Below are 26,434 nucleotides of genomic sequence, written 5' to 3'. Positions count from 1 at the left end.
CCTCCCCGGCCCTCCCCCACCCCGCCCGCCGTGCGCCGCGGCCCGGCCACGGGCACTGCGCTCCACTCCGCGCTGCTCCGCGCCGCTCGGCCCGTAGCGGGCTCGGTGCGGCGGGGGAGGGCCGGGCGGGGGGCGCGACCGCAACGCCGCACCGCGCGGCAGCGGGATGTGAACGGAGGCTCCGCCGGCAGCGCCCGCTCCGCGCCCCGCAGCCCGGCTCGGGAAGATGCTGAGCAGGTGGATGAGTGGCAGCAGCAGGAGCCTGGAGCGCGAGTACAACTGCACCGTGCGGCTGCTGGACGATAGCGAGTACACCTGCACCATCCAGGTCGGCAGCAGCGGGCGGGGGGCCGGGACGGCCCGTGAGGGGCGGGCCGGGATCGCGGCGCTTCTTCGCGGCGCGGAACCCGCAGACAAAAGGAACCCGCATCGAACAAAGACGGAGCGGCGGCGGTTACGGAGCCGCGCGACTCCCCGAGCATCCCCGCGGTGCCGGCGGTGCGGGGGAGCCCCGAAAGCCGCCCCCTCCGCGGTGCCGGGCAGGGGCCGGGTGCGCTGCGGGAACCCCGCGCCGAGCCCCGCACCTCCGGCACCGCAGGGAGGACGTGGGTACGGAGTGAGATCCGGGGGTGCCGCCGTTTTGCCTCCCGTTCGGCCCCGGAGCTGCCGGGGAGAGGAGTGGCGGCACGGGGCGAACCGATTTGCGGCGCCCGCCGCTCTCCCGCAGCCATCGCGGTGACGGCACCGCTGCTCCGCGCAGCCCCGCGGTTCGGTACCGGCTCCGGGGGCCCGAGGCCGTTCGGGTCGAGGTGCCGCCACCGGGGGCCGTCCCACAACTCCGCGAATGGCTCCGCGCTGCCGGCAGCCCCGCGTGGCGAATGACAAAGAGCGATGGGAGCAGAGCGGAGCGCCGCGGGCGGCACTGCCGGCGTGCTCGGCTCTCCTGAAGCAGCCGAACGCGGGGCTGCGCGCACCCGATGGCGGCACGGAGCTGCGCGGCGCCGGCGCTCCCCGTCGGTCCCTCCGAGGCTGTTCTTAATTCACATGGAGCGCGGCTCGGGGGGGAGAATCCGGCCGATGCAGCATAGAAAAATCTGGATTTTCTGTCCTTATTAGGATCTAACGAGCTGTCTTCATTTAGCGTGCTCTTTTAGTTCTTATTTTTAGTGTATAGCACCGGATCCTGTATTTCGGTGGACATTTAGCATAGCGAACGGTGGATCGCTGTGTTTGGTGTTCAGGACCGGGGATGCCCGGAATCAGCTCTGTTGCCCTCGCCAGCAAGGTTACGCGGAGAGGTGTTTGTTTGCCATTGCCCTCACACTGCCCGACAGCGAAGTGCTGACAGTCCGTGCAAAATTAAGTGTGTGTGGGAGCGGTAATGTCCTGCAAGTGGGAAAGCCGTCAGCCCGGAGCGGGGAGCGGTGAATGAGTTTTGAAGGTCATTCCCCGTCGGGTGCAGATATTGGGCGTCTCGCTGAGCTCCGTGGTGCTCCTCGCCCGGGCTGTCTGTGCGCCTGTTGGCTCTAATTTAGGATTGCTATTTTTGCTCAGATGTGGAGAGCCGTACGAAGCAGCGGTGTGGTGCACACCTGTGCTCTAGGGGAGGTTGGCAGTGCATTCCCCTGGCTGCAGTGGGTCTGTGCTGTGCGACTCCGGGCTCTGCCTTGCATCCCGGGCACCAGCACGGTGCTCCTGAGGGCTGTCGGTGTGATTAACCTCTGGTTGAGCTCAATAAAAGCTGCGTGAGTAGTGCTCGTGTGCTGTGCGATAATGACTTAAATAAAGTTGCTTTTATTTGATTACCACCAGTTTACCTTGGTGATGTTCCTGTGTTGAAGCAGTTCCTTCTCTGTGCTCGGGTGCCTCCTCCACCTCCTCTGCCCCACTGTTCCCCCCAGCACCCAAAGGAGCAGCAGAGGAGCACTGCTCAGGGCCGGCTCCTGCTGGTACCCAGCTGTGGGGGGCAGCTGCTCCATGCCCCGCAAGCAGCTTGGGTTTTGTCCGAGGCTTTGTGCAGTGAGCAGGAGGATGATGTGCTGTGCTGCAGCACGGGGATGGAGCTGTGCCTGCGGCTCTTGGGCGCTCGCAGGGCTCCTGCTGTGGGTGAGCACGAAGCGCTGTCCCCTCTGCTCTTGGAGCTTCTCGTGTCTCAGCAGCAGCACAGTGACAGCTGCAGTGGGGCTCTGCAGAGTGCTCTCGTTGCTATGGATGCTCTCCAGGCTGTCCCCACTCCCATCACTGCCCCGATGTGGGTCTGCTCTGCCACGTCCCTGTGCTCACCGCCCCGCATCTCCAGGCACGGGGGAGGCAGTGCCACAACAATTGGAATAAAGCGAGCATTGAGGAAGGCAGAAATGCTCCGGCGCTGCGGTTTCTGTGTGACTGAGCTGCTTGTCCCAGGGAATGTTTGAGATTCTTCGTGGTGCAGTCAGTGGTGGCAAAAAGGGCCTGAAATAATGAACCGTTTGCCATCGTTTGGTGAGTCAAGTATTTGCCTGGGCAGACAGTGCTGCTTTGTTTCTGAACTCACTCGTGCTATGAGAACGTGGAGACGTGAGAGAAAAAATACGAAATGAGGTTTCCTAGGTTCAGAATGTGACAGCTCCCTTACGTAAGGCCTCAAATAAATGGAAAAGAGCACTTGGACTGAGCCCCCGCTTCCCACGTGAAGCACAAAGTTCATTAGAGACTCAACAGGGCCATTAATAACCGTCAGCACAATGGAGAAGCTCGGCTCTTTGCAGCGCAGGCTGTTGTGAAGGTTATTTGCTCGTTATCCTTCGTGCTTCTGATCGTTTCCAACTGCCCATGCTGGGAAATAGGTTGGCAGAGCGCTGCATGGAGCTGAGGTGAGCTCCATCCTTCTGCTGGGAGCTGTGGGCACTGCGGGGAGGTGAGGGTGGTCGGGGGGTCGGTGTGCTGCAGGGGACGAGGGGCTGCATCCCTCCCAGCCCCTGGGTGCCAGTGGTGGTGGGAGCGATGCTGGCAGGTTGCCTTCCAGTTTGCCATTGATTCCTCTGGAAGTGATGTTTCTCTCTGTAACACCAGTGTGTCTGTAGCAGCAAGCTGCTGCTCTTGCTCGCTGCTGTCCCTGCAGCGTGGCAGCGTCTGTGCAGCAGCCTTTGTTCCTTGCCCAAACCACCATGTATCTACAGCCCCCGGGGCTTAGGAGAAGGAGTGCTGCCTGAAATGCACTGAAAGTTTGAAGGCAAGGCACAGCCAGAGCTGAGCTTCTCGGGCTGCATCTCCTCTTTCCTCTAAAATCGATTTCCAAGTGTATAATTTGAAACACGAAGGATACAAAAGGCAACTGATGAAAACATCCACTCTGTGTCCACCGCAGGCCAGTTACACGTTTGCTCTCATACTAATGCGAGGCAGAGAGGTGAGTTGTTATGGAGACCTATGGAAAATATTTCCAGCTTCTCCTCCTTCCCCAGCAGCAGTGCCTGCATGCTGTGAGCTGCTCGCAGCAGAGCTGTGCTGGGACCGCCTGCCATCCCAACAGAGCGCCTTCGGTTGTCACTTTTCCACTATAAGATCCCAAAGACAAATAGGTGAATGTACACAGGGTAATGCTGCCGTAGAAAAATACATATGTGGAGTACTGAGAAGAAATTTCTGCTTCTGCTGTGTAGAAATGAGGTAATGCACAGCAGGAATTGCTTTTGGGCTGGCTGGGGAATAGGGAAGGGGTCACGCACAGCCCATGTGTGTGATTTCTGGCTTGCTCCCAGAGATGGCATGGTTGGGGTGGGGGTACGGGGGGCTGCGGCTCCATTGCTGGGCACCTGCATGTGGCATTGGGAGCGGGGCTGCACGCCTGCTTTGTGCGGTGAGAGGAGGGAGTTTGCTGGGGTGGGGGGTATCAGAGGGCTTCTCCAGCCTTTCTGGTTCCTTGATTGTAGATGACAGCAGGTTGCTGGGGGGGTTGGACAGCAGGCAGGGCTTTAGCCATCGAGAAGTGCAGCTTTGTTTGCTCTCAGCTCTGCTGGGAACGGACGATGCCCCATTAATGCTGGGGTCAGGAGCTGGTGCTGTTCCAGAGGTAACTGGGCTGCTCCTCTGCCATCAGCTGCTTGGCTGTAGCCAGAAAAGCATCATTGCTGAGCTACAAAAAGCTTTGGAGTTGGTTCTGCAAATAAGAAGGTTTTAGGTCAAATTCTTTCCTTTGAAAAATTTCCAGAGCAAATTATCACAGCGTTGTGATGGTGAGCTCACACTAACAGCGTGCGTGTGGCCGCCGGGCCGATGGGCACACAGTGAGTCCGGCTGTGGGACCACAGCTGTGGGGCTGAGCCCACAGGGCCAGCTGCAGTCCCCAGCCCTGGCCCCCCCCCCCCGGCCCCCCCCCTTCCCCCTGGTGCGGCCTTACAGCTTGTGTGGCTCTCAGTGGCTTTTTTTTGTGGCACCTCCGAGATGTTTTTGTTCGTGATCCCCTCTGGGTGCACAGCTCTGGGAGAAGAGGGAGGGATGGAATGGGAAGTAGGATGGAATTAGCGCCTGTCTGCCCCTGGAGCTTCCCCCAGATGTGCCAGTGCCAGTCTGTGCACAGCACTGCTGCCTGGTGCAGCCTGGGCTGCAACCTGCTCCTACAGCCACGGTAGATGGGGAGCGAGCTGGGCACGGTGGAGCTGGCGTTGAGGGGAATGTGTCTTTGCTCAGAGTGCTGGGATGAAGGAAGGGAGAGAGCTGGTGCTCGATATGGTGTCCCGTGCTGGGTGTGTGCACTCATCTGCATTTATATCAAACTGTACCTCCTTGGAGCTCTTTGAAAGAGGATGTGTTTTCAAAGCCCATGCCCGATCTCTGTGCATCCCCACCTGCTGCCATCGGGAGCATTCCCTGCTCGCCCAGGCCTGTGTCCTGCCTGCTTCTGGGGACGCGTCTGATCTCATGGAGCTCTGCTGGGTGAGTTGGGGTTGTCTCCAAGGTGGGGCTCCCAGAGCTGGGTGTATAAGGGGGGCAGAGCCGGCCAGCTGCCTGCAGAGCACGCCTGGTCCTCAGCACCTGGCCCTCTACAGAGGGAGCACAAAGTCCCATGGGCCGGTGCAGAATTGTTCCTTTCTCCCAGCAGAGCCAGGGTTTGTGTGGTGCCAGTGGGACGGACCCACAGGGCTGGGAACAGCGAGCCTTTGTTAGTCTGCATCGTCGCCTTTAAAGACGCAGGCCGTGCTTTGCCCTTAATTACACTTTGGCAATTACAGTCCGTGTGAATTACCTTCACTGGCAGCGGTGCCTTCTTTGGCAGCAGCGCATCGGGTGCCGTGCGGAGTGGAGCTGCTCCATGCTGCCTTGTGTGACTCCTGCAGAGGGGCAGCGGGGGGATCTGGGCAGGATCAGCCTTTGCTCCAGGGCAGCAGCTGTGCAGGCTGACAGCAGGAGCTGTGCTGCGGGGCCGAAGGGGCGCTTCTACATGCGGAGGCCCCGGGGTTGCTGCTCTGCTCTGCAATGGAGCGCTCCCTGCAGCGGGAGTGGGGCTGGGCACCCGGCTGTGGCATCGCAGGTGGGAATGGCTCGCTCACCATCCGATGCGTTTCCTTCTGATGGAGGAGCGCTCTGCACTGCGCCCATCACCTCCCATCACCTCCCGGGAGCGCAGTGCTGATGGAGCTCCTCATCGGAAATGCAGCGCTGCCTGAATCTTTCATAGCTGCCGGTAATGGATATCATCAGTGAGCTCCTGGGAGCGGGGCGGAGCGACGGGCGGCCCTGGGGTGACCCTGGGGTGTGGGCGCACAGCGTGCAGCGGGGGGTCGGTGCCCAGCGGGTGCTTCCCAAACTGGCAGTGAGCGAGGCTTCGCGGTGCTCTTTGGAGGCCGGAGAGCTGCAGCTGCTTTGTAGTGGGTGCTGGGATGTGGTCGGTGCTGCAGCTGGAAATAGAAAGTTTTGGCTGCGGAATGTCTGTTACCGAAGATGTTAATTGTAGTGGCATATCTGTCATAGTGATGGAGGTATTCTGTTTTTCAGAGGGTTTGTAACGGGGCTGTTTCAGATCAGATTGGCTCTCGGCTCGGCACATAAGCTGTGATCCCAGAGGAAATATCCATCTCGCTGCCTGGATGAAATCTTTCTTTAATAAAAAATTACAGAAATCGATTAAGCCATTCTGGAGCTAGAGAGAGACTTCAGGAATGTATGGATCTGTGGTTCAGAGGGGCTCTAACGATATATTATCTATCTGCTTAACCTGTGCAGTGGGCAGCGCATTGTGCTGGGGGCAAAAAAAGCCAGTATCCAATATAGTTATGTTTGAAAAATAGACAATAAGCATGCTGAGCAGGTACTTCTCCCGCATCGATTTAATTCTCATTAACGTTGCACTGTACAGCATGCTGAGTAATATTTCTGGCTTGCAAACAGCAATGGATTTCCTTTGGAAATGTGTAACGAGAACAGAGTGTCTCTGGGACCTGGCAGTGGGGCGGTGCTGGGAAGGGCTGGCGGCCCACAGAGCCCCCATGGAGGCCCTTCCCTTCCAAAGCCTTTGTGTTCCCGGCCGTCCCTCAGCATCAAGGCTCTGCTCCTCACCCAGAAGAGATTTTCCTTCTTCCTTTTTTTCTCTTTCCTTTCCTGCTGCTGGGGCTGCAGCCGGCCATGACTTCTGCTTGCAGATGACAGATTTCTTCTCCGAGGTTTCAGGATAACACTGAGGGTCCCCGGGGCAGCTGCTGCTTTGAGCGGATTAGCGGTGACTGACAGCCTTCTCCTGGCTCTGCTCTCTTCCCCGGGCTGGAGTCAGAGCTCTCGTGTCGCCTTAGCACTGCCTTGATGTTGGCTGTGTGCTGCATCCCTCGGTCTGGCAGCTGGTTTTGCTACGGGCGTAAATAAGGAGCTGATACGACATGAATCCTGGCACAGCACACCTCACGTGGCTGTGCTGGAGGTGGGGGGGTCCAGGCGGGGTCTGCATTGATCTGCCATGGAGGGTTCTAATTGAGAGCCTCTGTGGCTCTGGCTGAGGTTGGGGCGGTGTGGCTGCACAGCTGCCCCATCCCTTTCCTGCAGTGGGGGGGCTCAGCAGGTTTTGGGAGGGCTCCATCCTCTCGTTTTCAAAGTGGTGGTGGACGACCACCCAGTGCTCACCGGAGGAGCAGTGGGGTTTGGGCTGCAGCCGTGCTGCTGTCCTGCTGTTTGCGTGGAATGGAGGAAGGACGCGGAGCAGCCCATGTGGCTTTGTGGTGGCATCTGCACGGAGCTGGCAGGCCATAAATCAGCCTGAAGGCAGTGGCTGCACGCTGACCCCCATATATTGCCTCCGTTGTGCGGTTTGTTTTGTTCCGTGGGCCTCTAAAGAGAGGGAGAAAAAGTCAGCACTGGGGTATGGTGTCACCATGGGAACGGAGGATGCGGCGGTGATGTGCAGGGGGGCATTGCTGGGGAGAGGCCCTCGTCCCACTCTGCTGCTGGGAGGTTCTGCCGTGGGTGGGAGGGAGGGGGTTCCTGTGTTTACAGCATCGTTAAGGAGAGCAAGTTGCACTGCCGTGGCTGTCCTCTAATTAATGCAGTCAGATTAAACCGCAAGGCAGATAATCCTCAGATCAGCCGCTATTGGGAACTTTCCCATCCTGGCGTGTCGTTGGGTTTTTAAAGCACTGTCAGTGAACAGCAGCAGTTGTTTGTGTTGTAACAGAGGCAGTACGAACAGCTGTGCAAATAAGTGAATGGATGAGCCCACTGGCACTGAGGTTTGGGAGCAGGGCTGGGTGCTGCTGTGCTCCTTGCCAGCAGGGCTGTGCAGCTCAGCGCTGCGCTCCTTCGCCCCAGGTATAGCAGGGCTGTGTGGGAAGGGGGCTGCATCATGTGGGTCCCTGTGATTTCAGGGGCTGTCTTGCCTCTATCTGTGAGTTTCCAAATGCTGGTGATGCTCTGGGTGTGGCTGGTATCCCACCACGTGCAGAGAGGACCACTTCTCTCTGGCCAGCCTCCCGTGCATCGCTCCTTGGCGCTGGCTGGAGCTGACCCAACCTGCGCTCGGTGGTGCTAATGGCTTGTCTGCAAATAGCAGCATTACTTAAGGTCTGTGACAGCCTCCTGGGTGACCTCGTGCTGGAGCTGGCATCAAACCTGTGGGAGCTGTGTGGTTTCCTTTCCTGGCGTTGCTCTGAGGCTGGGCACAGGGAAGGTGGCACCGTTCTGCTGCTGGGTTCTTCCAAGTGAGCAAGCTGGGCGCACCGGCACAGAGCAGCGCGAGGGGGAGGAGCACTCATGGCACACTGTCTGCAAGGTGTGCCCAGGAAAATGAAACCTCCTGACAAAGCACAGCCGCCAAATGAGGCTGTTGTGAATGCCCTCGGCTCTCTGCCACTGTGTCACCATGGCTGCTGTCATCGTGCCCACCTGGCACCAAGCAGCACTGGGGTGGCAGTGTGGTACCTGATGGGATCCGCAGCAGAGCGCAAGGCACTGTGTGGAGCTGGGGGCGGGTTGGCCCCAAAGCTGCCCCAAGCCCTAAAATATGCATAGATTGTCATTCATGTGCATTTAAATCACACTGGGCATCATCCTGCACTGCTTTTGTATCGGTCACTGCTTGCGGAGGGACTCCAAACAGCATCACTGCATGGAGGGAGGGATGCAGCACCTGGTCCAGGTGGGCACCTTTGTGGTGGAGCTTTGGGAAGGACTTGGAGCCCACCAGAGTGCCTTGAGGGCGGCTCCCACCCAGCTGTGACAAAGCACTGCTGTGCTGTGGGATCGTTCCATCAATCCACAGCTTCTCACTCTGATGTGCTAAAAATAGAGCATTATTTCCAGGCAGTAATTGCACATCCTGTAGTCGTAATGAGCTCTTAAGGTAATTACCTTTCGGTGGGGAAGAGCTGAAGATAAGGCGTGTGTGGCTGGGAAATGGAGGGTTTCAAGAAGCGTGCCCAGGAGTGTGTGTGTGATGGTGTCCCATGGTGGGCAGGCCGTGTGCTGCATCGGGTGCTGCTCAGCTGCTCCGTGAGCACTGGAGGAGAGCCACCCCATCGCGTGTCCCCGTGTGCCACTGCTCAGGGAAACCCCTAAACGCACCGTGCTGAGGCTGCTGGGCTGGGTGAGGATTGGGGTCACTGGCAGAGGGCTGCAGGGAGGTGATGGCACCCACTGCCCACGGGGACCCTGCAGCTTCACGATTTCGACAGGACCTGAATGTTGGTGATGTCTTCCAGATGATGTTTAGGAGTGCATTTCTGCTGCTAGGGCTGATCCCAGTGGCGTTCACGATGCAGATTAAGACAAGACGTGCCACCTGCATACCAGAGGTACCCCAGAGCTTCTGCTTTGTGCATCCTTCAAAGCCCACTGTGCCACTGGGACCTGCAGTGGGGATGGAGGTGATGGAGACCCTGGGGCTCCCTTGTCCCCATCTCCTGGAACAGAGGCAGGCACTCTCTCCCAGCACTCTTTGCCTCCCAGCACCACGAATCAATGTGCAGTGCTGCAAGTGCCCGGCTCTCACACAGAGGAGGTAAATTACATCTACTGCTATTACATCTTTGTCGCTAATTTGATCACATATTAAGAACGTAAACCACTTAGAACGTTTTTGTCTGAGTCAATTTCCCTTTGTAAGCCAGAGGTGCTGATCTTACAGCGCAGCACTTTTCCAATCCTTTCTAATCCCATGGCTGCTCTGTATCTCAGGTGCCTTTCCCAATTACAGCCAGATTGATCTGTCCCAGCTCCTCCTAGGGGCCGGCTGAGACCCCCCAGCTGTGGTTCCTGGGGCCATTGCAGTACCTGAGCACCTCAGTGCAGGGGGGAAGAGGTCATGGAGACTGCATCTCTGTGCAGCTCTGCTTCCTCCCACTGTGGGTGCAAACAGCAAAAGCTGGGACTGGGGTGAGGGGAACAGAGTGCTCCTGTGGGGCAGCGGTGGTTGCAGTGTGGGTGTCAGAGGTGTGCCTATGCCAGGGCATGAACCCCTCCTTTGCAGGTGGTAAGAGCAGGCTTTCCACACCTGGGCTGATGGAGGACGTTCACAGTAATTGATGCTAATGAGCACATCTGTTGGAGCACATGCTGGAAAGCTCCTCATCCTGTGCACTGTTCACTGATTGCTGATTTCTTTCTGACCCGACACTGAAAAAGTGCCACCTGCCCCTTCCCCTGCTTTGGGAAAGGTGTTTTGCAAGTGCGTGGCAGCACAATTCTGGGAGCAGTGTTCCATAGGATGGGTGACAGTCAGTGTGGTGCTGGCATGCCCAGGAGGTGTGTGTCTGCATCCAAGCTTTGAGGAGAGGGCCGATGTGAGCCTTCCTGTGTTGCTGGCTGAGCAACACGCTGCCCAAGTGACAGCCTCGGTGGCCATTAGCACCGGGCTTGATGCGGGCTGCCTGGAGATGTGACCCAAAAGTCTGAACGTTCTCATTGCAAAGCTGTGTCCCAGGATCAGCCCCTCTTTGAAGGCTGTTTCCACGCTGCTCCTTGGCTTGCTGCTGCCTGTCCCCAAATATCCCAGTGCTGCACGTGTAGTGCCGGCCGCCTGCCAGCCCCGCTCTGCCCAGGGCTGTGCTGGGAGCTCTGGGAGGGGCGGGCGGCTGCTCCCGTGTCCTCAGTGGGTTCTCCTGGTCCCCTTCTGCCTGCTGTTTGCATTCACAAGCTCTGCCAGGCTGCGTTTTTGCCAGCGACTGATTGAGCAAACGCGCCTCTGGGCACACTGAAATATTCCCGCTCTGCAATCTGGTGAAGTCTGCGTGCTTCTGAAGACACTTTAGATGTGAGCATCTTCACAGAGGCTTTAAATTAAATCTCAGACAGCCCAGAGCCTCTATTTCCTTTCCTAAACTCCAGGAAGTTTGTCTGAGCAGTAGATCTGAGAGACAGCGAGGGCTGGGCAGCGTGCTTGGAGGGTGTGCAGCAGGGAAGGCTCCAGGGGACCTGGTGGGCTCAGAGCTGCCAGCAGTATGTGCCCCCATCTTAACCCCCCTCTGCACGCCCCTGGTGTGCCATCAGCACTGACCATGCAGCCTCCTTAATGTCCCGGCAGCTCTGAATGACAGGGTTGCGCTCCTCTATCTATTTACCCATCTATTTCTGCAGAGCAAGGACCTAATTGAGCGGATAATGCGCGAGCCAGCAGCGCTGAGATGCCGCAGCGCTTTGTGTTTTGGGGAAAGCTTTTGCTGTGGAGCCTTTTGCAGGCACTGCCTGGGGCACTGGGCGACCCACAGCTCTGTGGAAGGAGTGCGTGGAGGTGGGGGGTTCCTGTGTCGCTGGGCCTGGGGGTGCTCAGTGGCCACACCATGGACATGGACCTGCAGAGAGACTTCCCCAGGGCCCCTGAGGTGCCCCATAGGCGTCCCCCAGGCTGCGGGAGGGGTCGGTACCGTGGGTCCCACACCCCAAGGGCAGCACCTGTGCTGGGCAGGTGCTGGATCCCATTCTGAGCACTGAGCCCGGAGCAGAGGCTGCTCATGCACCCCAGGTCGGTCTGTACTCTGCAGATATCAGCTCCTGCAGTTGGAAAAATGAAATCTCAGAGCAGAACAGGCCCTGGTGTAGCTAAGTGAAATGGGATTGCTTTGTCTAATCAGGCAAGTGAGTGACACAATTTGAGAAGTCCTTGAGGGTTTTATAAAGGTTGGTGATGTGAGAGACGTAACCGGCACAGCGCGAGTCACGCACACCGGGCTGCCCTTTGCTGGAGGCGTGCAGCGCAATGCCGGCCTTCGCTTCGCTTCTGCTGCCTCTGCATGGCCAGCAGCAGCTGGGAGCACGGCTGGCTCTTCGGGGTGTGGACCAAAGTGGTCTCTCCTGCAGCGAGAGCTCAGGGAAACTCTGTGTAGGAGGGCGTGCTGTCCCTCTGAGCCCCCCCTCTACTGATCTGTTTAAGCCCAAATTCCTCCCTAGGGTTTCAGGAGGTGGGGAGTGTGTCCGTGCCGCAGCGCCGATCATTCATCACCGAACCGGACAGAACAGCACTTGGTTGCATTTTTCCCTCTGCTGTCAGCAGGAACGGCTCCTTCTGAAGAACTGCACCTCCCAGGAATGTTCTAATTTTGGACTTTCTACAAAACTGAAGCCATTCTGCAAGCTGTGCACCTCGGCTGTGCGCCTGGCGCCAGGCTGACGCTGTGGTGCCAGCTCCGGGCTCAGCCCATGCAGGACAGGGGGCTTCCTGGGACCCAGCCCCTCCTCGTCCCCCGGTGCCACCCACACGCACATGAGCCCTGTGCCGCTCTAAGCCCTGTGCTTCTGGCAGCGCACAGAGCAGCAGGCATGGCGAATGCGATTAGATGTTTTACTCCTGATCAGATCAGTGCGGCTCGCGTTGATTCCTGCCGCTCCGAGGTGTGCGCTCACTTCTCCCGCAGGTTTCACGAACCGCCGCCCGTCCTCAGCAGAGACGCTCTCTAACCGCATGTGAAACGTGCTCTGACGTGTGAGGAAGTGGAACGGACAGGCAGAACCTTTTCCACATTAAACCTGAGCAGCAGAGCCTCGTGCACGTGCTGCAGGCACCGCACCTCGGGCTCCGCGCGCCCCGGATGCACAGACGTTTTCCTTACACTTGAACAAGGAAAGCGTCACAGTTCCTCATCTTAGCGATCTGTGCTGTGGATGCAGACCCATCAGCCCCTCTGGGACCCAGCAGCCCCCAGACCCAGCTCCTGGCACTGGCTGCCCCGTTCCTGCAGCCGCCTGTGCAGGCTTCGCCCTGCTCCATCAGCCTCACAGCTGCAGTGACGCTTCTGAGGGACAGCGCGAAAAGAGTTGCGCTGCAATAGGTTTTGCCGTTCTCCAGCACCGGCAGCACCTCTAATCATTAAACCTGAAATAATTTTAATTGGATTCGGAATTCACGAGGGATATTTTTCTGTGTCTCCCTCCCAAGGCTTCAGGGCTGCCCCAGTTTCTGAGGTGCCGGGAGCGCCTTCGGGTCGCGTGCCGCGGGGTGCACGGCTCAGCTTAAAGGCTGTGGGAGAGTTGCGTCGGCTCCTGGGGAATGGAGGAGCGCCGCTCGAGCAGCTCTGAATTGTAAATTGGAGCTCTTGACCGCGGGCTGGGTGCTGCGGGCACTGCCGTGGCGGCCGCCGGCAGAGGAGCGACTTGGTTTCCTGAAGTGCCTGAAACAAGCAGGGCAGCCGGAGCGGGAGCGGGCTGATGTTCGGGTGTCTGCATCCTGCTGATAAGCGGCAAGACGAAAGAAAGGCTGCGCTCACGTGGAGAGCCCCGATCTCCTTTCCCGGGACCCAGAGAAGCGCAGCGCTCAGCAGCGGGGCGGGGCGGCTGGGATGGTGCTCGCAGGCATTCGCTGAAGCGCAATGGAGCCTGGGGGTGAGAATCCCACCGGTAATGGGGCTGCCATGGCCACGGGGTTCTGCTGAGTGGTGATGGGGGTAAATGGCCTTCGCTTTCTGCCACGGGGGCGGCTGGGGGTGCGTTCAGTATATTTACATGGGAGCATCCCAGGAGCATCAGATGAAGGTGTTGGAGGAGGACAAACACTGATGCCCAAACACTGCGCTGTTTGCATTGTGCTCCTCTGCTGCTGCTGCAGCCGGCTGATAACCTGCAGCAAAGTGCCTGCGGTGCTTGAGCCTCTGTGCAGAGCAGCTCCAGACCTGCCCCAGGCCATGGCACAGTGCTGCTCCTCGGTGTCCATCTGTCCCACAGACCATCTGTCCATCCCTCTGCCTAGGAGCCAGCTCAGCACCCGAGAGGGGCAGAGCCTGTGCGTTCAGGGGACTCAGGACAATTCCTCACACAGGTTTTGCAGCTGACATAAGTTGTTTTCCTGCCCTGGCGTACACCAGCAGTGCCACTGGGTCACCCTCAGTTTAAATGTTTCATGGGATGCTTCAATATTTCATTGCACGTTGCATGCGGTGGCACCGCGGAGCAGCGCTGCCTCCAGGCTGTCCCCGGGGTGCACGGGGCTGCCCCGGCCGTGGGGCTGCGGTGAGCTGCTCTGCAGCCTCAGCCACTCACTCAGCACAGAGCCTGCGACTTCTCTTGGTAACCTTGTCATTTCCTGAGATTCACAGCCTGTGGCTTTCCCTCCTGCACCGATTGCAGCATGCTGTGCACCAAACCCTTCCTCATACGCATTTTGCATTTTGGGAGCAAACCTGGACCCCATTTCTGTTCCTTGTGTCATTTCAGTGTGTGCTGCTGCTGTTTGCACAGCCCCTTTTAATTCTTTCCCTGCCTTTCTCAGGCTGCTGCTACATGTTGAGGCACAGCTGGGCTGCGTGGGGCCACGCTCAGCATCGCTCCAGCGCGTCACTCCTTGAGGCCATCTGCATCTTCCAGTACTGTGGTCGCTTTTCTGTCCTCTTTTTGGGATCAGGTGGCAGCACAGCTGAGGTCACATCTCTGGCACCAAAACAAAGCTGCACAGAGCAGCGTGAGCGCACCCGCATCTCCCCAGGCTCCTCCTGCCAGCTCACAGCTCCCTGTTGTGCACCCCAGCACCCCAGTCCTGTTGGCAGTCCCTGCTCTGGGCTGTGGGCAGTTCTGACAGAGTGCCTGGTGCCTGCCTTCCCGTAGCTTCCAGTCCCATGCCATGCTGGGGCTGTTCTTATCACTGTTTGTTAAAGCAAAACGCACACGGCTGTGCCAGCAGTGCGGGGGTGTGCTGGGGACCCTTGTCCCCTCCTTGCACCCTGCCTGTTGTGTGGCACTGCGCTGGGTGCTGCTGCAACACAGTGCAACAGTGCTGGAGGTGACAGTGCCTGCCCACTGCTGGGACCTTCCCTTCTGCAGGGATTGCTGCCCTGTGTCCCATTACTGCAGGTGTGGGCAGCAGGATTATGGAGAGAAGAAATTACACAGTCCTTGGGTCGGTTCTGGATCACTCCCAGGTGCCTGCAGGACGTTAATGTGAGCACACTGTGGGTCCCCTGCCCCACACCCCGCAGCGGTGTGGTGCTGCTCTGAGCCCCGATCACACCGGCACATCTCCCTTGTTGTACTGGGATTGGAAATCCAAACCTCCTTCAGTAAATGCTTACACTTAGAAAAACTCCCGGGGCGGAGCTGCTCCCGTGAGCTGCGCTCGGTGCTCTCAGCCAGCGCTCTGCAGGGCCGCCAGCTCCGTGCACATCGTTACACAATCCTCATTCTTATGCTGCCAACGGCTTCGTTATGAAAACATACCATCAAAGTCGCCCTGAAACGACCACGGTTCTGCTTGGGATCCGGGTCTGGGGAGGATCAGAGCCCAGCCCTGTGCTGGGGCAGCTCAGGCTCCGATGGAGATCAATCCCCCAGCCCTCACCCATCCCTGTGTCCCAATGCAAAGATGTCATTTACTGGAATCTGTGAGCGTGAGCCCAGCGGGCGCTGAGTTAACAGGGGGTGAATGTGTGCTACATGCGGAGGCAGCTGCTGGCAGTGTGTGCTGCTGTGCTGCGGGGTGGGGGCAGCTGGGCAGCCCCGTGTCCCAGTGTCACAGCAGTGCTGGGCTGGGCTCTGCTCAGTGTTGTGCTGCAGGTGATGCTGGGCACTGAGCGGCCTTCGGCCGGCTCTAATGAGCTGCTCACTGCTCCGGGGACCGATGCGGCTCTGTGTCAGAGGGAATTACGCAGTGTCTGCTGTCCCCACAGGTCTGTGTGGCCGGAGGAGAGGCTGCTGCAGTGACCGTGGTGCCCGTGCTGTGTGTGCTGTGCCCCTTTTGTCCTAGTGGGAAGCAATGGCAGTGGAGCTCCCTATCAGAACTAATGAGCATCACATTTACTTGCACAGGCAGCAAAACCGCGCCGTGCCGCACTGTGCCACACCGTGCCTTTCTGCACTGTTTTTCACCATCCCAGTTTTCCTCGTATTTCAGGATTTCCATGAAGCAAGAGCCCAATGCAGGGCTGGTTTTATCAGACCTGCTTCTGTCTGCCAAGTTTGGAGCAGGCTGAGATTTATGGAGTGACAGAGGATAGAGTGTGAGCGCTCAGGGCTCAGCGTGCGCAATGGGTGTATCTGCCATTTCCTCCTCACCATAATATAGAGGAGAGGGAAGAGAAATCGGGAAGCAGAGCAGAGCTGCAAGATGCCAGAGAGCTCCAATCATGGTTTTTGGTTACAATTGCAGGTGTAACATCTGAGCTGTGATGGTGGCAATGCTGATAATGAATGGAAGGAGACATCTGCAGGAGATCCTTCTGCCCTGCTTTGCCTTAGACCTCTGCTCTCAGCCAGTTGTCCTGCACACCCAGGGCATGTGCCTGGTGTGAATGAGCTGCTCCGAGGTTCTGCTGTATCAGAACTGCGTTGGCCAGGCAGGGGCTTTAAGGCTGTGCTTTCTGAGTGAAGGGAAAATAGAGCTGCTCTGTGTGTTGGGGTTGTTGGGGTGGGTACCTGCATCACGGTGCTACTGTGTTTGCTTGCAAACAATCGCTGTGCTACAGAATGTTTGCAAACAACCACAAGACGCTTTTCACTGGCCAATGCTATTCCCCATGGCAAACCACCTGAGCAGATGGGCAGCTGCTCACCCATGCTGCTGCAGCAGGTTGGTTGGGTTGGATGCAGAGAGTGCCCTTGTCCCACTGCAGCACCTGGATTTACAAGAAGGAAAGCAATCCCAGGCTGTGCTCACATGGTTATGAAACTTGAGGTGCACCGGGTAGCTTTGTCCTCCTCCTCCTGTCATCACCACCACACACACAAGCTGCAGCAGTGCCACTGATGCCACCTGTGTGCCCACGGCCCCGTGCTCTGTCCTGGTGCCTCCAGAGCAGTGTGGAACAGCACAGGGCTGGCTCTGCCCTGGTATTAATAGTTAATGAGCCCGCTCTGCGCGTGAGAGCTCGTGTGCACGGGGGGGAGCTGCCAGCACAGCACACCACTTAACTCAGAGCTCTGTTTCTGGCTGCGCCCTCCGAGGAGCCGCACTCCAGGTTTTCCTGGAGAGCTCATTAGAGAGACAACAAAGGCACACATAGATGGGCTTGCAGCTGTCACCAACACTGCCCCAGGAGCTGCTCCCAGAGCTCTGCACATGGACAGAGCAGTGGCTCTGGCACTGCCACAGGAGCCCCATGTCCCCATCACCAGAAGGATGTGCAGAGGTCTGACCACGGCGCTGGGATGCTGGGCAGTGCTGCTCTGGGTTGGTCACTGTGAGCCCTGACCTCTGATTATGGCTCTGTGTAATTTCCTTTGATTTTAGAAACCACTTTGCTTGTGATTCAGATCGTCTGCCTCTACCTCCAGAGGCTGCTGCACCAATGCATTCCTCCACTTGATTGGAGAACCCTTCAGCAGCTGCATTTTCTCCCCATGAAGGTGCTCCCAATGGTGGCCATGCCACCTCTTGCTCCTTGGTGAGGCACACCTGAGCTCCGCAGCGCTCCTGGTGCCGGGCACCTCCTGCAGCTCCCACACCATACCTGTCCCCTTCCTTGCTGCCCCCAGGGCCCCCCCCACAGGTGGTGGTGTGATGGCACTCGGCAGATGGCACCACTCACCCTGTTGTCCGCGTGCACCCAGCTGCTCCGAGCCCCTCGCTGGGTCTCTGGGATGCTGCTACCCGCAGTGGGGTTGGGGTGGGCAGCCCGACATGCTGCGGTCTGCAGGTGCAGTGCATGAAAATCAGTATAGGCCATGTGATGGCCGAGGCATCATCACTTGTGTCCCAAAAAGAGCGGATAATGAGAAGTTTTGGAAACTGTCTCCCCACTGTGTGCCCCCAGCAGCTCCCAGGCGCTGTGCTCCATCTGCTGCACTGTAACCTTGGTGGGAGCATGGGCACATCCACGGTCATCCGTGTGACACACAGCAATGTGACACGTTTGCGCATGATGTCACACTTGTACCAAAATACCCACTCCTGTCCCCTGAGATCTGTGTACAGCCGCAGTGAATCTGGGGCAGCTGTGCCCGCACTGCCCCGGGCGGTGTATTTTGCATTTCCATATTGCAGTGCACTTCTCACTGTGCTCATCCCAGCAGCGAGGGGCGGACAGAGGAGCTCTGGCTCTGTAGTGCCCACCACTGCTGGCCGTGTGCGGGCGGCGTGTGGGCACCCAAGGCTTTGGGCAGCACAGTGATGGGTGTTTGCGTTGTGTTGAGTTGCATTGCCCACTGGGTCGTGGCGCTGGCTGCTGCTGCAGTGAGTGCTGCTGGGGTGGGCGAGCTGCATGTGTCCCTCATGTCACCCAGATTGCAGGGAGACCTTCAGTCCTGGTCTTCACCCCAAATCCATCCCCGTTGGCCCCCGGCTCAGTCCCTGCTGGCCCTGCGGGGCTGTGCTGCCCATGCGTGCTGTTCTGCGTGCTTCCATCCCTCTCCATCGGCGCCTTTACAAACCCTGTGCGAGGTCACCTTATGTGACAAAGGACATCAGCACTTCAGCAGAAGGCACCAAAATTATCTTGAAGGCTCATCCAGACGCCGGGCTGTGACGGGGCGCTCCGTCAGCACGGCGGTGCAGGGACGCTGTGTGCTGAGGCATATTGCTAATTCATGAGGCGGTGGTGTAAGGAGGAGGAGGAGGAGGAGGAGGAGGGCAGCCCCCCGGCCCCAGCACACGGTGCAGCACGAAGGAGTGGAGGGACAGTGATTAATTGCACGTGGCCTAAAGAGCAGATGGAAATGCTTGCTTCCAATCCTTCCCTCTGTGCTTTTTGAGCCGCTGTGAATTGGGGCGGCCGTTCTCTGCTTTTTGGGACTCTGCCGCCTGCGGTGCCCAGCTGTGCTGAGCGGGTGTGGCTCAGATGTGCCAATGCTGGGCAACATCTGCACACAGCTGGCTGCCCATCCCCATGGCTGCACAGGGACAGCGGATGGCATGTGTGCCATCAGAGATGTCCTTTCTCTGCATTAAAACCACACGGACAGGTTGTGAGGACAGAGCACTCCTGCTGTATGCAAAGCAATGCCACGGGATGCAGTGTGATGCCATGGGGTGCCATGCAGTGCCATGGGTTGCAGTGTGATGCCATGGGGTGCCATGCAGTGCCATGGGGTTCCGTGTGATGCCATGGGGTGCCATGCAGTGCCATGGGGTGCAGCGTGATGCCATAGGGTGCCCTGCAGTGCCATGGGTTGCAGCGTGATGCCATAGGGTTCCCTGCAGTGCCATGGGGTGCAGTGTGATGCAGTGCAATGTGGTGTGACGTGGTGCAGTGTGATGTGGTGCAGTGTGATGCAGTAGGATGTAGTGCAGTGCACTGTGATGCAGTGCAATGCAACGCGTGCTGCCCAGCCCCTGCATGCACATCAGTGGCCTTTCTGTGCCTCATGCTACTTGGAAGGTGAAGCCCCTTAACCCACACAGGTGGTACCATTTGCGTATGAAAACTCCATTTTGTGCTTTATTTTCATCTTCTAAAGGGGGGGAATAACACTGCAGCAAGCAAGGCTCTGGCAACAGGCAGCAGGCAGATCACATTGGTGTGCCCACAGCCACATGCAGCCTTATGCAGAAGCCTTAAATATCAGTAACAATGAAATAAGGAGGGATGTCAGGTAGCTCTAACGTGGGTCCATCGTGGACCAATGGTTTTCAGCACCCGCGTTGGACGGGCTCCCGTGGTGGAGCAGAGCTGGGAAGGTGATTAATAGCGATCTGCACTGCTGCTGGGTGCAGAGGGCTGCTGAGGACGGAGCAGAACAGCCTTAACAGACTGCTTGGCGTGCCGTTATTGCTGGGGGCCATATGCTACACCGCGTGTAAATAATCAGCAGATTTTGTCGCCGCAGCTGCTGGAGCGCAGCGCTGTGTCTGTGTGCTGGCAGGGGCACAGAGCACTGCAGCACTCAGCTCCCAGCAGCAGCACCCTGCCTGCACCCTCTGCACAGCGCTGCACTGCTGCGTGGGAGCTGCTGGGAGCTCTGGGAGCCGTGGAGCAGCGCTGCTCCTGCTGGACGCTGCTGAGTCACAGCGTCTGTGACTGGGGAGCAGGAGCTGGGGTTGTGCAGTGCTGGGGGTTCGAGCTCCCGTGTGAGGATGTTCCCGTCTCCACGCTGTCAGACACGGGCTGAGCTTCCTCTGCTGGTGTCAAAACCTTTGCTCTAACCCTGACCCCAAAGAACATCCCTCAAACTGTGCCCCACAGACTTTAACAAATCCCCTTTAGCAGAAATAAACAGTGATGTGCTTCAGTCCCACTGGATTTTATCCTGCATATCGCAGCCCCGGCAGCAGAAAGCCCTTGGCAGCTCCCTGCTGTCAGCCCTCCTGTTGACACCCCCTGGTGCCCCTGTCCTTGCAGCCCCCCCTTTTGCCCCCAGCAGCAGTGCTTCATGCCCTAATGAAGGAGGCATGCGCTCCCCATCCCCAGGTGCAGGCACTCCGCCTGGCAGGGAGCAGTGCTTCTTTTCCATGTGGGTTCAGTCTGCCCAGCAGGGCTGGCAACATGCCGGGTGCTGCTCTGTGCCTGCAGACCTTATGGCAGCACAGGCCATGGAGGTGGGCACTGGGGTTGGACCCATTTCTGGAGGGCCCTGTTGGGAATCCAATTCACGTGGGTTGTGTTGGGTTTGTACCCTTCCAGTGTTTAATCAAAATGCCGTGCAACACCAGGTTAGGTGTCTCATGGGAGTATATGTATATTAAATCAATGCTGTTGCCTTTATTGACCAATCTTTTAAGCTCATCATAAAAAAATGAAATAGATCCAACGGGATTCATCTCTCTGCAGCACAACTGCATCTGACCCCCAGCACGAGGATTTGCTGCCTTTGTTTCCCTATGGGCAGGGCTCACCTGGGAGGATGCTGACATTGGGTTGGTTTGGGGCAAAGTGCTGCTTTCCTTTGGGCTTTTGGAGCTTCCCTTTGTGGAGCTATCACTCACGGTCCCTGAGCAATTCTATGGCTCTATGAGATGGGTTTCTGGCTGTAAGGGGAACAGCACAGACCTGAAGGGACAGACAATCCCCATCCCTGCAAAACTGTGATGTAAATCCTAACCCTGGATCAGCTGAGAGCTTGCTCCTCTTGAACACAAAGGTCTGAACTCCATCATCCAGCACAGAGCAGCAAGCTGGGTCCATGCCCTGCAGCTCTGCAGGGCAGCAAGAAGCTAATTAGACATTGATAATTATTTCAGATTTGGTCACCTTGAATTCTGTGACCGGGATGAGGAACATCTGCAGAAAAGCCGTGTGCAGAGGGGATGCAGAGTACAGGAGGAGATGCAGCGTGCAGGAGGGGATGCTGTGTGCAGAGGGGATGCAGTGTGCAGGAGGGGATGCTGTGTGCAGAGGGGATGCTGTGTGCAGGAGGGGATGCTGTGTGCAGAGGGGATGCAGCGTGCAGGAGGGGATGCTGTGTGCAGGAGGGGATGCTGTGTGCAGGAGGGGATGCTGTGTGCAGGAGGGGATGCTGTGTGCTCCACACCTGCCCCCCAGTGCAGCTCCATAGGGCCAATCCAGCACGGTGCCCCACACTGTGCCCCAGTGTCTCAGTTCCAAATGGGCTCAGTGCAGGAGCAGCTGTGAGCACTGCTGCCCCACGGTGTGCTCAGCACACCGCAGCCTGACTCAGGATAATTATGTTTAATATCACTTTTATGTGGCAGTATATTGTTTTAATTTCGTAACTATGCAACCTGTGGTAGGCAGTGCTTCCCGCTCGGCTCTCGGGGATCCAGCAGCTCCCGGAGGCAGCATTTATTAAAATCTTCTTTGTCCGTATTTCATGTTTATTGCTGCCATCTTTAATTAAGGAGGTAAATATGGCTGATACGGGCTGCGGGGCCTCGTTAATGTGAGTAATTGGGGCTGTGCAGGGTGCCTGGAGCTGGGCTGGGCCTGGGAGCTGCAGGCATGTAAAGCGAGCGGCGGGCTCCTTTGGAGACGGACTCATGGCCGGATTCTTCTGCACAGCCAGGAGGGCAGTGGCAGCCTGGGGAGCTCCTACGCGTGGGGCTGGAGCCTTTGTCTGGCTCTGAGTGCCTTCACCCCTCAGCACATGCTGCTGCCTCTGAGGCCCAGTGTTATGCGGCATTGTGGCTCAGGGAGATGCACGGGGTGCTGGGGCTGCTGGGGCTGCTGGGGCTGCTCCCAGCCCCTTGCCCCCTGTCAGCATGGAGCTTTGTGCTGCCCACAGCCGTCTGCTTGCCGCCAGGCAACAGAGCGCTGCAGGAGGAAGGGAAGCCAATTGATGTCCTGTTCCAAGCCCTGGGCTCAGCGCTCTGCCAGGCAGACCCAGCAGCACCTGCAGTGAGGAATGGTTTCATCGCGCTTCCTTTCATTGCTGTGTTTGAGAAGGCAGCTAATCTCTGAATCCAGGTGTTTTACTGCGCTACAGACCTTCTCAAAGCCCATTTCATTGAGACCTCTATTCAAATTAATGGTTTGAACCTCACGCTTTGCATGCAAACAGCAGTACCTAATTGTGGGTTTGCTCATAATTGCAGGGGCTCTGGAATGCACCGCGCCGCTCGTTATTCATGCGGTTGTTTGTTGTGGAGCAAATCAGATTAATTTATATTCCAGTAATACTTCAAGTGCATGTTTCCATAGGAGGGCGTGGAGGTGGAACCTTTAGGGAGCCCTCCCGTACTGCAAGGAGTGCTGTGAGGCCCCCAGCCTCGCTTCATTGCCATGGAGATGGGACTCTGCTGTGCACCAGGGCTGCAGAGCGGTGCCAGCACCGGTGTGACCTCCATGCTGTGGGTTTTTGAGGGGTGGAAAACCAGCTCCCAAATAACAGCATCCCACAACTGTGCAAGGTCGAAGGCTGCTGGAGCTAGCATGTGCTTGATTTATTGGGTGATTCTTATTTCTCCCAAAGAGCAGCTGTCTGTGGCTGAAAGGAGAAGGGCTCTTTGTTCCCATGGCGCTGTGGAGGGCAGCACTCGGCCCCCAGAGCAGGAGCTGAGACCCCAGGGACTCTCCTCAGCCTGGATGTGATTGGATCTGACGATGTGGGCACGGAGCTTTGTTTCTGTCACTATTTTTGTTTCTACTCCCGGGCCTGTGCTTTAATATAACCTCGGGAGCCCACGCAGAGAGCGGCAGCTCTGTCTCCTTCATCTCACACTGCTGAAGGGGCTGAGATTACAGCAGCTCCCCCGCTGCGGGTTGGCATAGCTCCTCATCCGAGGTCCCAGGGGGCTCAGGAGCTGCTGTGTGGGGTCGTTCCGAGGGATCTCACATGGGCTGTGCTGATGGCAGCGCTCCTGCCGAGTCAGAGCCTGGGGAGGTGCATCCTGGTGGGCGCAGGGAGCTGCTGTGTGGTGCCAGGGAGCAGAGCTGTGGATTTACCAGAGCGGAGTAGTGCAGTGTTTGGTGCTGAGCCGTTCAGCTTGTGTCAGCTTCAATCAGGCCCTCCATTGGAAGTCTCCTTCTATTAAGCTGTGCAATGCTCACCTGCTGTGCCTGGCTGTGGTGCAGCTCTCGCAGCATTCGGCCCAGGAGCAGGGCCTGAGCACTGTGAGGGATGTGCTGCATGGGGCTGTGCAGTGGGACCGAGCTGAGCTGGGACAGCAGCACCCCGCTGCTGCCATCTGGGCACGGTGCTGCCGTGGGGCTGCATGGAGCCACGTGTCTCATGGCACCGCTGTGCCCGGGTGCGTGTGCCCTGCTGCCTGTGGCCTTGGCACGGTGTGCACACTGACCGCATCCCCGCGGCTTCGAGGCAGGGCTGCATTACTGCTGGATGCGCCGTGAAATGGGAGAATGCAGCCTTTAAGCTTTCAGAACTGCAGTGACTGCGTGTTGTGCGGACGTGTCACAGCGGCAGCCGGCAGCCAGGTCCCCGTGCGCCTCTCCCTGTTGCTGGCAGACACCTGGGACGTGGCTGCTGCCTCCGCGCCCCTTTCCCACCGCAGCTCTGTGGCCGCTGCCGGCCCCAGCTCGAGGTGCAGCTCTGCAACGTGCTGTGCCCTCCCTTACCATGCTGGGCTTTACCCCATATTTGTGCGTCCCCTCAATCCGATGCCCTTGGCTGCGCTGCCATGGCGGGGGCTGCCGGCAGCCCGAGGCTTCCCCCCCGCCCGGCGCTGCCGCTCCGCTGTGCCGCCGCTGCTCCTCTTTTGTGCAAATGCAGCACGAGCGCTCCTCTAAATGTCAGCCCGCCCCGCTGCAGTCTCTCATCTCTAAACGCAACGCTTTGTCAAGCGTTTTGTTGTCGATTGGAGATGAGGATCCTTTATTCCGTCGCTTTTTGATATGGAAAGTAAACAAGTGCACTGCGTGAAGGCAGCACAGCAGCGCGCACCGGTCCCGCTGTGCCGAGTCGGCTCCGTCCCCTCCCCAGCCGCTGTCTGAGCCCACACACCCAGCGCTCGGCATCGCGGTGCCCGCGGTACACGTGGAATTAGATTAATGTAAATAGGGATGAAAGAAACAGAGTGCCTGCGATGCCGGCAGCACGGATTATATGCGCTGGGGAATGGGATGGCGCTTCTGCTGCCTTCCGTTCGCTCTTCTTGCGCGCGGCCCCACTGCAGCAGGAGGGGCGAGCCAGGGGCCGTGCTGCCCTCCCCAGGCTGGAAAATGCAGGTAGTGCGGTTCTCATTCCAATTCTCCACCGGTGTCCCACGGAGCATCCCTCCCACAGATGCCAACCCAGAGCCTGCCCAGCTGCGGGGCCGCTCACTGCGGCTGCGCTCCGTTCCCGGCGGGATCCGGCTCCCAGGGGTCTGCGGTGAGGGGCAGCGTCCAGGCGGGGACCTCAGCAGTGCCCCCTCCCGAGGGCTGCAGCCCCCGATGTGTGCCGTGCTTCGCGTCCCGCGGGCGCTGTCGGGGAGATGTCAGCCCACATCACCATTCCCCACATCACGCTCCTAAGAAAATGCTTTTTGCCCTCTCAGGTTAATCTGAAAAGGTCATATGTGACGTTGGCATGTGACTGCTGCCTGGAAGGAGTGAGATCTTTTTTGAGCTTTAGAGAAAGCACTGCCTGGCCCCAGTGCCATCCCCTCTCCATGCCCTGCCAGCACTGCACGTGCTCTTGGATTCGTATAACCATGGAACCGTGGAATCATGGAATTGTTCTCCTGCTTTGTCAAGCACAACACCAGCGGTGCACCAAACTGACTCTGAGCTGTGTGGGGCTGTGCAGGACGGGGACAAAGCGAGGGCAGTGTGGGTCCCTGTGGCTCCTCCATGGCCAATGTGTGGCCCGTGTGATGCCTTTGGCACCCAGAGCTCGGTGCCCTGCACACCAGGTGTATGGCAGCAGCACTGTGCCTCGCTCTGGACAGGTGGAGGGGCTGGCACTTAATGCCTGCGTGGGCACTAAGGAGCAGGAGAGCCAGGTCTGGCTGCAGTGGTGCTAATCATGGTTAGCACGGTACCGAAGGCAGAGGGCTGCAGGACCAGGGCAGGCAGAGGGAGCTGACACACAGTTCTCCTTGCACGGTGCCCAGAACATCAGCTGAAATTGATTTCACAACGTTAGGGGTAAAATAACACTGTCATCAGAAAGATTTGCATCACGCAATGCTCATGTCCGTATCGTGCCTCCTGCCAACAGCAGTGTTGGATTTATGGAAGTTTTCGCTGCCTGCCCTAGATTAGTGTGGATCGCTTATGTCTTAAATTGCCCTCCTCCGTTTCCCTGGGAAATCACCTCTGGGGAGGATTAACAGTCCTGCAGTGAAGTGATGGCATGGTTATAAAAATGCCACCTTCCCTGATGCCCAGGAGCAACACGGTGTCTCCGAGGGCAGAGATCTCACGGAGCTCAGTAAATCAGAGCCTGTTCTTGTGTCAGCCCCCGACTGCATCCTCCAAAGGAGCCCAGGTACACTCACTTCAAACCCCCCAGTGTTCCTGCAACACCAGGCCAAGCGGTGTGAGCTGCTGTGGGGCTGCGTGGGTCCCAGCACTGTGCCTGGCTGCATCTGAGCCGTGCTCAGCCCAGGGCAGCAGGAGGTGCTGGGCTGTGCCAGTGCTGCAGCCGCTGCTCCCGCCTGCGCCCCGCTTCGCTTTCACGGCCTGTAAATATTTATGACCCGTTTACACGTTTCTTTCTTCCCTCCTGTGAGCGTTTTGCTGCGTTCAGCTGCTGGAAGGAAAGCGAGCTTCTCCTCGGGGCTGTTGCCAGGAAAACCAAAGGTGCTTTCCTGGAGCTGAGCAGCACGCACAGCTCCTGGCTTTGGTTGCTCTCTTTTCTCACTGTTCCTGCCCTCCAGCAGCGATGTGTGTGGAGCTGCTGGCTGCAAGGAGCACTGCTCAGCAGTGGGGTCCTGCAGCAATCTGCAGCCCATGGCCGCAGCGCTGGGGGTGGTTGGTGGAGCTGCTCTGCACCAGAGCAGGAGTCCATGCTTAGCACCGGGCACTTGGCATCTCATCGTGCCTTGAGACCCCAGGGTGCCTGCGAGGGGTCTCTGAGATTCAGCTGCTGCTCCCTTGAGGTGAGAGCTGCAGAGATGCAGTTGTCCGTGGGTTTGTCCTGTGTGCTGCAAGCAGGGCTCGCTTCCTGACAGAGCATTCCTGATCGTCAGCTGGCTGCTGTGAGTGTGTTCCTCGCACGCACCGCCATCCGCTGCAGCAGCAGCGCTCCGTGCGCCATGGAAAAGGAGTGCCAACTTAAACAAGAGCAA

At 58.2% G+C, this 26,434-nt stretch overlaps 1 protein-coding gene across 2 annotated transcripts in view; it reads left to right on the top strand.

Annotated features, from left to right (window-relative positions):
- The first annotated feature begins 226 nt into the window (after nt 1-226).
- FRMD5 (FERM domain containing 5) overlaps nt 227-26,434 on the top strand; it is a 38,809-nt gene continuing 12,601 nt past the window's right edge. For both annotated transcript variants that reach the window (XM_042824498.1, XM_042824497.1), the window contains exon 1: nt 227-328. In XM_042824498.1, coding sequence (XP_042680432.1) covers nt 227-328 — 102 coding nt within the window. The remainder of the gene's footprint in view (nt 329-26,434) is intronic.

The sequence above is a fragment of the Centrocercus urophasianus genome, unplaced genomic scaffold, assembly GCF_019232065.1.
Source record: "Centrocercus urophasianus isolate 14NV4802_14NV808 unplaced genomic scaffold, USGS_Curo_1.0 seq_23, whole genome shotgun sequence".
Classification (NCBI taxonomy): Eukaryota; Metazoa; Chordata; class Aves; order Galliformes; family Phasianidae; genus Centrocercus; species Centrocercus urophasianus.
This window is presented reverse-complemented; position numbering and strand designations above follow the sequence as displayed.